At 48.4% G+C, this 9,864-nt stretch overlaps 1 protein-coding gene across 1 annotated transcript; it reads left to right on the top strand.

The window, feature by feature from the left end:
- The first annotated feature begins 6,013 nt into the window (after positions 1 to 6,013).
- Positions 6,014 to 9,134, top strand: LOC109482131 (forkhead box protein C2-B-like). The gene has a single exon (XM_019784830.1). It carries the CDS (start codon positions 6,128 to 6,130, stop codon positions 7,580 to 7,582), a length of 1,455 nt encoding a protein of 484 aa, XP_019640389.1. The 5' UTR covers positions 6,014 to 6,127; the 3' UTR covers positions 7,583 to 9,134.
- Positions 9,135 to 9,864: the final 730 nt, after the last annotated feature.

Here is a 9,864-nt window from a genome sequence, read left to right as displayed (position 1 = left end):
CATCATTGTACTTGAAAGTCAACTGCTACCAACAAAAGTTTGTAAAGTGGTAACCGACATGAAATAAGACCACTGTGTGTCGCTAAGGTTCAACAAAACGTATTAAAATTTATAGCGACAGGAAATTAGAATAATGTGTTTAAAGCAGTACAAATCCTCCACCTCCCCCGCGGATACGTGGACAGGTGCACCAGGTTTGATATGTCATACCGCGAGCCTTGAACACGGCAGGAAATTCCAACATGTGTCCAGGGGCGCTAAAATATATACGTTTACAGCTGATGGTCCCGAATGTGGTGCCCCATCCTTGAGCACCGTTGAGAATCGCGTGGTGTAATGATTTGTTTATGGTCTGTGGGTTGGGAAGGGGAATTCTCGCCTGCACTGGTGCGTTGACAAGCGTTTTACAACCACTGTTTACATCAATCGAACGTTACTGCTACAACGCGTATGTAACTGATAGCGAGTTTCTATCATACTTAGTAGCCCGATGAATGAATGAATGAATGAATGAATGAGTGAACGAATTAACGAGTGAATGAATGAATGAGTGAGTGACAAGTTAACTCATATTGCCGTAAAAGTATGTACAGAATATATACAATGTATTTTAAAGAAGGACAATACAGCACAGTACAGTACAGTATAATACAGTGCAGTAGAATCTTCAGATATTACTCGCCCTGGACTGTCAGCTTCCCCACAAGTGACAGCCACCATAGTACAGTGATTTTTCACGGTTACCTATCCTGGCGGCAGCGAGCCTACGCCTCCTGCTCTCCCGTGTCTCTGTACCGCCCCGTGAAATGCAAACATCCCCCATGGCCTACTTACCACGGCAAGTGTGCGTCTGATGTTTCAGTGGACCCTCATCCCGCCCCACCTCTGCTTGGTCAGCGTCTGATGGTCCATGTGGACCTTACACCATGTCGCCGTGGAATGGTTTCAGACGGTATTTTTTAAACAAAATTTTACATCTTTGATCACAACTTTTTGTCAGGTTTTAGCAAAGTCAGAGCGCAAAGTTTATTTCAATTTCTATGTTGATATTCTAAAGGTGTGATTGTCATAGTAGCTGCGTCTTTTCATATCTTTGACGCTTACGAGGACTGAAAATAGTCACAGTCTGTTTCTGTTGTTGAAACAATGACCTTGACTACGAAGAAGCCAGGGACGATTTTGATGAATAACTAAAGCTTCAAAGAAGCGAACAAAGACAATAAATCGGTCTCCATGTTGAATATAGTCTTGCTCCACTGCGACCATCATATAGACTGACCCAGGCCTTATTTCCCTCTCCCCGGAACCGTGACCCCTGACCTCGCTGTAATCCCCCTCCTGAAGCCTGACAGAAATGTTGGATGGCTGCCTTGGCCCAGCCTGACCCTCCAATTAGGCCGTAAAATTAGGAGAACTTGGTAGACAATCAGCACCTGGTCACCAAGGGTCTACTGACCAGGGCATTTTCCTTTGCAACACAATGTATCTTTTTCTAGATAATTTGTCTAGATGCCCAGATGCATATCTCAAATGTGCAGACAGATGCTTAGGTCTAGAGAATGTTGGCGTTTTTCTGATTTCGCGTTTTGTTTTACACATATACAGGGATGCATCATGGGACGGGAGTGGAATCATGGGATAGAAACCAGAAAAGGCTACGATTCTATCTTGAGTTTAGAATTAACTCAAAGCTGAACACACTGAAGATCAACGATATAAGACAGACGTAAAAAGGAAGAAAACTTTTGCTATTGACAGTGTTGTTTTGGACAGGGATGAAATGACTGGGTGTCTCCGAGTCTTCCATGAAGAAGACGGCATATCGATAAAAAGTATGGAATCGTGGATTCTCTAATATTCATATCAGCTGCTATTGCAGTTTTGTGTCGCTTCTCACCAGTTATCTACATCATTACATTGCGTTGTTGTTGTTGTTGTGCTTGTTTGACGTCTATTTTTTTCGCCAGACATGGTCTCCAGGTGCCATACCACATATACCCGAAGAGACACACTGAAGTGCAAAGATTCACAAAAAAGTTGCCAAAACCAAATGTACGGTTTTAGCGATTCCGGAACGAAGCGAATCTGTCCGGCTCGATCCAGAAATTCTATTCTAGTGCGAAAATGTCATCATAGGATCAACATACACTTCCCGAGTCAACAGCTCCATCTTAGTCCTATAACAATAGTTGCGCGTGATGTTTTACCACACAAACCCTGAGAATAGACGTCTGCGACCGTCACTACTGATGCCCCTGGGAACGGGAAGGTAACAGACGTGTCGCTTCCCTTCTTGTTCCCTGACCCCTTCACTCGGCCATGAAATGCGCGATACGGCCCGCGACCACCTAGTCACAAGTTACCAAGGTGACTCGGTGTAAGTTTACCTGGGAGATTCTTTGATTGATGATTCACTTGTCGCAGCCGTTGCAAATGTCAACAAAAAGACAACGTGTGACGTGCATAGATGTTTCAAGTGCACTTGGGTCAATCGTCTTTACAGGTGTTGCCTCAATGATTCAGTCCAGAACCCCTTTGACGTTGTGGGTATACTCTCTCTCTCTCTCCTCCACCGCGTGTCAGCTGCTGCTGAGGCAGGTATACGGTAGGTAACGTTTTGTTCTGAACGCTTCCACGATTAGACGTTGTTCTTATCGCTGATTTAAATGGAGGAGTCTTTGCTACGTATACTTTGCCATCACAAGGCATGTCCTGTCGTTTGGTAATTCACAGATTCAAATCGTTTCAATAGAAAATAAGGCACTTCTTTATTATAGGTAGTTAACAAGACCACAGACCCCTTACTTTCTGGTAGCATACTGCGCTAGGCAAGGACTACCTCGGCAGTTTTTATCCCAATTTATAAGTTCGGCGTAACTTGTTGTCCGGGAAGTTGACAAGCGGCTGGCGCGAGAGAGAAACTCTCATTCAGTCTGCGAACAAAGCTGTGAATGGAGAGATTTAAGCATCAACAGCCCACAAAAGTCACAGAAAGTCGGCTCAACACCTGTTTGACGTCAACAACCCGACTACAAAAGTTGGGAAACATCTGAGTCTGACTCAGACGACAGGCACGTCAAGCCAGGCTGACCCTCCCGTCATCCTTACCCTCCATCTCTTATTCTCTCATTCTAACACACCTTCACACCTGTGGATGACTGTAGGGCCTGGGAAGACTGGGGCTATGTTTAGCAGGTCACTGTGGGGAGGACTTTAATCTGTGCATTATGTCCGAGCAGCGAGGCAGCACACAGAATATTATGGCCGATGACGGACACTCGATCTCGCGCTAATTTAAAGGTGTTGGGCTTACCCGTACAAAGGCTCGGGTCTGTTCCCGGTGGTAACGAGGGATTTTTGGGTCGCCGGACCAGAAATACCCGCCATCTGTAGCTGTGCGGCCTGCACGCACGTGTGCTACGGGAAGGCGTTTTTCCGAGAGGATTTTGTCTCACAGCATGCAAAGGTGGTCTCTCCTATTGTCTTGTACCGGATCTCTATCAGAAACGATTAAACTTATAAATTCTGCATGAATGCACCTCTAAAGGATTCACAGCACTAGTGGCTTCGCTTATAATTATAAGCGGGTACGAGTAGGTGCAGTATGGTATACACTGTCTATATGAACATACTTTGGTTTCGGATTTTTACGGTGTCATTTTCCTACCGTTGACTTGCCAACATACAGTTTCTGCACTTTGGCACAGTACATTGTACTTTATGCCAGAGCTGACGGCAGTCTTGAAAATACAACAAGATCGCTGACGGAAATACATGTAGTAATACAAAATTTCCTAACTAGTTAAGTTTTTATTTAGCCTCATTGTGTGATACCTTGAAAATGAGCTGGCTATCATATTGCAAGTATATACCAAGTTGCTTGCTTGGAGTGAAACCCTTAAGAGATGTGTTTTGAGATAATACATATTTTGAGTCAATACACTTTTCTTGAAATGATTCACACATGATTAGTCTTATACATGTATAGGTTCTTCCTGTACTTGGGTTTGGCGGATAGTATGAAGGTCTGAGAGAAACGCCTGAAATCATTAGTGAAAAGAGCATGGCTAGCAGACTATTTCTTCATCATTGTAGAAACCTGGAGAAAGTACGCACTGCGTTATCCACACACCGTCCCGCGCGGAAACTAGACCCCGAGCCCCACGTGTGCCTCTGCCGATCCGAAACAGTCACCTGCATGGATCTCACTACCTTTCACAGAATAGATCTGAAAAACCTCTGGCCGCCGCTTTGATCAAGTATTCTACACGGGAAATTGAAAAGCAGCGAGCATGACCGGCTAGCATGTACCGGTCTTTGAGCGGCGGGCCCGCCATTGTTACCTGGAGGACGAGTAGAAAGTAGCGCCACCAGGTGTTCGTTACCTGCTGCAGGTATAGCTTTCAGGTGCGTCATGCATAAAATGTGTCTCCGCTGTGGTGAAACGTCGCTTCCGATCCGCTCTGACCCCGCTTAGCGGCCATTACGGCAAAGTTTGGTAACTTTTGGAGAGGGAGGGATTTATGGGGTTGGCGTATTTGTGGATTCTGTCAGCGCCCGTAGCGCTGCCACCAGTTAGGTTCAAAAGAAAGCTATCATCTGTCGGCTACAATATCACAGCGTCTAGAACTAAACAGCGGCTTCGGGATATTTGCTCATGTCCTCCAAGCATGTGTGCGGAACAGGTTAAAGTTTGTGCAGGGTTTTGAGAGCGGGGATGCGGCCGACAGGGTCTACCGTCCGCCGACGGACGTGTGTATTGGGCAGGAACGCGACACCAGGGCTGGGACGGAGTCGGAGCAATTGCGTGTGATAGTTCATGTACGGCCAAATGTTTAGTACTGAGAGACTTTGTAAGCATGAAACACAAAACAAAGTAGACCTATAAAACGCAAGGCTGGTTGTAATGATATTTCGAAGGTCCGTAGTCGTGGCAGACGCGCACAGAACATGTTGTAGGTGTCGCGTGGGCGTCATTCCAACGGTGTCATCCTGGAGTGGGGCCATGTCGGGCGGGCTATCAGCATTACGCGGTTCAGTGCAGGTGCGGTAACCCGATAGCTATGCTGTCAACCCCGGAGAGAGGGCCGTGTCAATCACGGCCCAGCCCGCGGGCCCCCTATCACCTTCCCCCGCCGGCCGGCAACCCACCTCGCGCAAACAAACACACAATTGTGACCGAGCTGTTCGCCCCGCCAGCAGACACAGCTCGCCGTTGTAAGTCCGGACCTCTGCGTTATTTATCCAACACGGACCAAATGAAAATGTGCCACTCAAGCGTACATCGCACGTAGACTAACCCCGGGTTGAGAGGACGGCTGACGGCCGGGGAGGGGGACACGCGTTCGTCACTCAAAAACGCGGGAGTTCGCGAAAAAAAATGCCGAGGAAATTGAGAAGCTCCCCTGACGCATAATGCGAAGCAGCTGGTACATGGCAGGCGAGCAGGAGACCAGGAAGGCAGCGAAAGCCTCGGTCAGAAAGAGGGCGTTATTTTCTCTCGTCACTCGGCTAACAATGACCTCAATTTGTAGGCTGTTCTCATGTCGCAGCGCTGGGCGCTCATCAGCCCTCCAGGCTGTTTAGATTATAGCGAGAAGATTACGGCCAAAAGTGTTTAATCAAGAGTGCTAAGTCCTCTTCAGCGCATTGAAGTAATCTGTTTAGAGGCATTTGACAAGAGGTGGAAAGCAGACGGCGGGGAAGGGTTGCACGTGAGGGCTAGGGCACCCCCCCCCCCAGCAGGAGTCTTAACAAAAGTTACTCCCCAATTATGGTGTTGTTGACTTTGGTGTTGAAATGAACTAAAAAAACGCCAATTAATTTATTCGCTCGTCAATGAAGGAAGGACTGACACTCACATCTTTATTATACGTCAACCTATGTGTGTGGTCACCCGATACACTTGTGCACCAGAAGGTCTCTCATTGGTCGAAAGATGTGGAGGGGCGGAGCGAGCCGTCCCTTATAAGGCCTCTGCCCACAACAAGGGGGAACCATAGTTTATGTTGACCATTTGTCTTGCCTAGTGAGTCAATACGTGATATTCGGTGGTGAGGTCGGTCGACCAGTGTGTTTTATAGACCCGATCCACTCGAAATCTCGCTATAACCGTCCCGTTTTCCTCATGATGCAGTGTGAGACCATGCAGCCCGCGAGGTATCCACCAACCCAGGTCGGACCCGGGTCGCTCGGCGTCGTGTCGTCGCTGTTCGGGGACCAGAGCTCGTACTACCGCCAGCCTCTCAGCAGCTACTCGGGAGTTTCCGGCGGCATGCCTGTCGGGATGTATGCCCACGAGCAGTACGGGAGCGTGGCGAGACCGTCGCCGTACGGGCCTGCCTACGCCAGCCACCATCACACCAGCAAAGACATGGTGAAGCCGCCGTACTCCTACATCGCCCTGATCGCCATGGCTATCCAGAACGCTCCGGACAAGAAGGTAACTCTGAACGGGATTTATCAATTCATAATGGACAGATTTCCGTACTATCGAGAGAACAAGCAGGGTTGGCAGAACTCCATCCGCCACAACCTGTCTCTGAACGAGTGTTTCATCAAGGTACCGAGAGACGACAAGAAGCCCGGGAAGGGGAGCTACTGGAGCCTGGATCCAGACTCGTACAACATGTTTGACAACGGCAGCTACCTGCGCCGTCGGAGGCGGTTCAAGAAGGCCGACGCCGTCAAGGAGAGGGAAGACAAGGTGAAGAAGGACCAGGATCGTCAGCAGCAGCTCAAGCAGCAGCAAGAGGTGGCAGACGCCAAGGCAGCGGCCGAGGCAGCGGCGGCGTCAGAAGCTAAGGTGAAAGTAGAACCTGACGACGGCCGTCTGCACAACCAGACCCCGACCCGCCACGTCCCCCTTCCGCCCGACCCGCTGCAAGAGGCGGTGTCGTGCCAGCACTCCTCGGCGCAGGTGCCGGGGTTCTCCGTGGACAACATCATGACACCATCTCCGAGTGGCACAGACATCAGCACGGCTTCCCTGATGTCTCGGCCGTCCTCCCACTCCCAGCTCCTGTCTCCCCAGGCCCTGGCGTCCTACCCGCGCTCCCAACCGCAACACACGCTCGCCACGGCCAGCTCGACCCTCAACTACCACTGCTCCGTCAGCGGACAACCCAACCCCGATATCTACGGCCAACACATGTCCATCGCCCCGACCCCTCCTGACCATCACACCGTCCAGGATTTAACGACAACCACACAAGATTCCACCCGTCTGCAGAACACCGGACTTTTAACTGTAGCGCCACAAGCGCGCCAGCAAACACAAACTCTGGCCGTGCCATCCCGCCCCAGCTCATGGTACGTGGGACAGGGAGGAGAACTCAGCGCGAGCGGCCAGTGTCAGGGGACCACCACCGCTGTTTCAACGGGCACCACCTTCCCGAACGTCCGGGAAATGTTCGAGACCAACCGGCTGCTGCCAGGGGGACACCCAACGGGCTCGGCGGCGACACCTGCGACTGTGTCCGGGGAGCAGAGCTGCCAACTCTCCGGCGTCTTCACAACCCACTCCGCGGGCGTCTACAGACACACAGGTCCATACTCAACCTACGACCGCAGCCAGTTTTGATTCGTAAGGACTGTAGATTATGTATAGTTTATGTAGTTATTATGAAAGAGAGACTTGTGCCTTGTACAGATCGTATAGTTTATATGCCACAAAAATCACGGGCCAAATTGAAGCCGACCCGCTTTTTGTAAGTGTGCAGAGAGTTTGAAATTGCCAAGTTGTCACGGCAAATCAAGGGAACAATGTGGAACGTATGGTTTCCCTCCCCTTCTGTGTTCTTGTTAGTTCCGTCAAGAACAATTCATCCTCATACTTGTGTGTTTGTGGACAGTGTTCCATTATCAAAAGTCGTCCAATCCCTGATTTGTTTGATGTGTAGTTGGAGTGGGCTTTAGGTGTGTATATTTAGCGGATTGCTTGTTGACTGAACGTGTAGAGTGTGTATTGATTAGCCCATAGTGATTCGGGTTGTCAGTTTATACAAGATTCTGGCCGCTAAATTGCAGAAAAAACTACTGTTTCTCACAGTTCATGTCCGATATAACACTTCTAGGGCTTCTCACTGTAATGACAATCAGATGCGATTTCCTGTTTTCTCACAAATAATTGTGAGGGAGCGTCTTTCACACGGTCGTACAAAACGGTTTATTGCGGGTCTGGGTGGGAGAGACGGTCTTTCGGCAGCACTTGTGAAGTCGTCCCGGCGCGATTGGGGGACGGTTTACACAAGTCTTTTCCCCCGCGCTGATAAAAACGTCCAAACCACTTCCACACTGTGCTCATCACACACTGTGGACATCTTGGGGTGTCTCGTTTAATAGAGATGAAGCCAAAAGATAGGACAGGTCAGCCCCAAGCGTGACCGATCCTCGGACCCTACAGTCTGGCCAGGCCTAAGCTCCCACCCTAATCCGCTCACGCTTTTAAATCGCAAACCCATGAATACGTATTACCAGCGATTGGAGCCAGATCAAATCTTGTTACTGCTCGATCTTCGATGACAACTTGAGAAGAAGTTGTGAAATAGTTCTCAGTAAACCGTCACTAGGGAAAATTGTCAGCCCATGTCATTGTAGGGATTCCCACGGAAGACTTGTATGTATGATGTAGTGATGTAAGATTCAAAAGGCGTTTTGGAAAAATGCTTTCAATGTACCAAAGACTTGTGCTCCAGCCGGTGAGGCGCATACCTTGCAAGTTAAAACTCTCGCTTCTACTTTAATTTATTGAGATTTTATTATTGTTGAGAGAGGAAAGTTACAAGTATGTGATGTAGATTTCGAGAGAAAAAATTATTATAGTTCTGTAGTGATACGTTCGATCTAGGAAGAACGTAGTTCATGGCTTTTATGTTGCAATTTTTTTACACGAAAGAAGAAAAAAGTTCATGGTTCTTCCATTTCACTTTGTTACGTTTTTTTTCACCCATGTTTGTTTTTGCGTAACGACAGTTGGATTCATTGTTTACGGAGCTGTAGCGAGTCATGTCTATTTGCTAACTGGACCAATACTAGTTGTCAGATCCGTAAAATGTTACTTCACTATTCAGCTTCAACATGCCGACTCATGTCCTTTGCAAATAAAATCGTCTGTATCTCTTTCAAGATTCGTACAACACCGTGTCGTGCCGTCCTCTTTGCCTGTCTTCCGTTTCTGTGTTTTTGTCAGGAATGCGGCCCAGTGTTAGGTGTAGGGACATAAAAGCTGCCACCCATTCACCCAACATACCGCCTCGCATTCCCGCCTTACCCCGACTTCTGTACCAGCGCAAATCGCCCTGAAAATAGTGCCCCCGCCATGCATGCATGAGCCCATATAGCTTTCCGCCATAAAGCCGTGACGCAACGGCAACAAGGCTGGCTGAAGCGGACAGTCTCAGGGCAGCCCTGCCAGCATCAGAAACGGCAGCAGTTCATATCCGTGTTAATTAATTTCTCAACTGAGAAACAAACGCTAGGAAAGATGATAACTTCACCCGTGGCTGTGAAGATGCCATAACGTGTTGATTTTTGAGGACGTATAAAGCGTAAAACGACCAATGCATCGCTGTAGCCCTAACTACACTAACGGTCGACGGCTGAATTAGGTCCTTTCGCTGCTCAATTAATTACCCGAGTGCAGCCTAACGTATTGCTCACTTGTTGACCCAATTATCGCTCCTGGGGTGGGTATAGGCCCGCTGCTGAAGCACCTTTAGTTGGTCCACCAGTAAAATGACCTATGAAAAGACCTAAAAGTTAGTGCAGGACTTTGCAAAACTTTTCTGTCATACTTGTGATATTCCAGAATATTTGAGTACGTATAAGGCCTTCATATAGCTTTAACTAGTTTAAGTAGCTAGT

Source organism: Branchiostoma belcheri, unplaced genomic scaffold, assembly GCF_001625305.1.
Source record: "Branchiostoma belcheri isolate BF01 breed outbred unplaced genomic scaffold, Haploidv18h27 scaffold59, whole genome shotgun sequence".
In the NCBI taxonomy this organism is placed as follows: Eukaryota; Metazoa; Chordata; class Leptocardii; order Amphioxiformes; family Branchiostomatidae; genus Branchiostoma; species Branchiostoma belcheri.
The sequence above is the reverse complement of the archived record's forward strand: the minus strand, read 5'-3'. Positions and strand labels throughout refer to the sequence as shown.

What these genes read in the sequence shown, in the direction of transcription:
- LOC109482131 (XM_019784830.1), top strand. Translation starts at nt 6,128, where the DNA reads ATGATGCAGTGTGAGACCATGCAGCCCGCGAGGTATCCACCAACCCAG.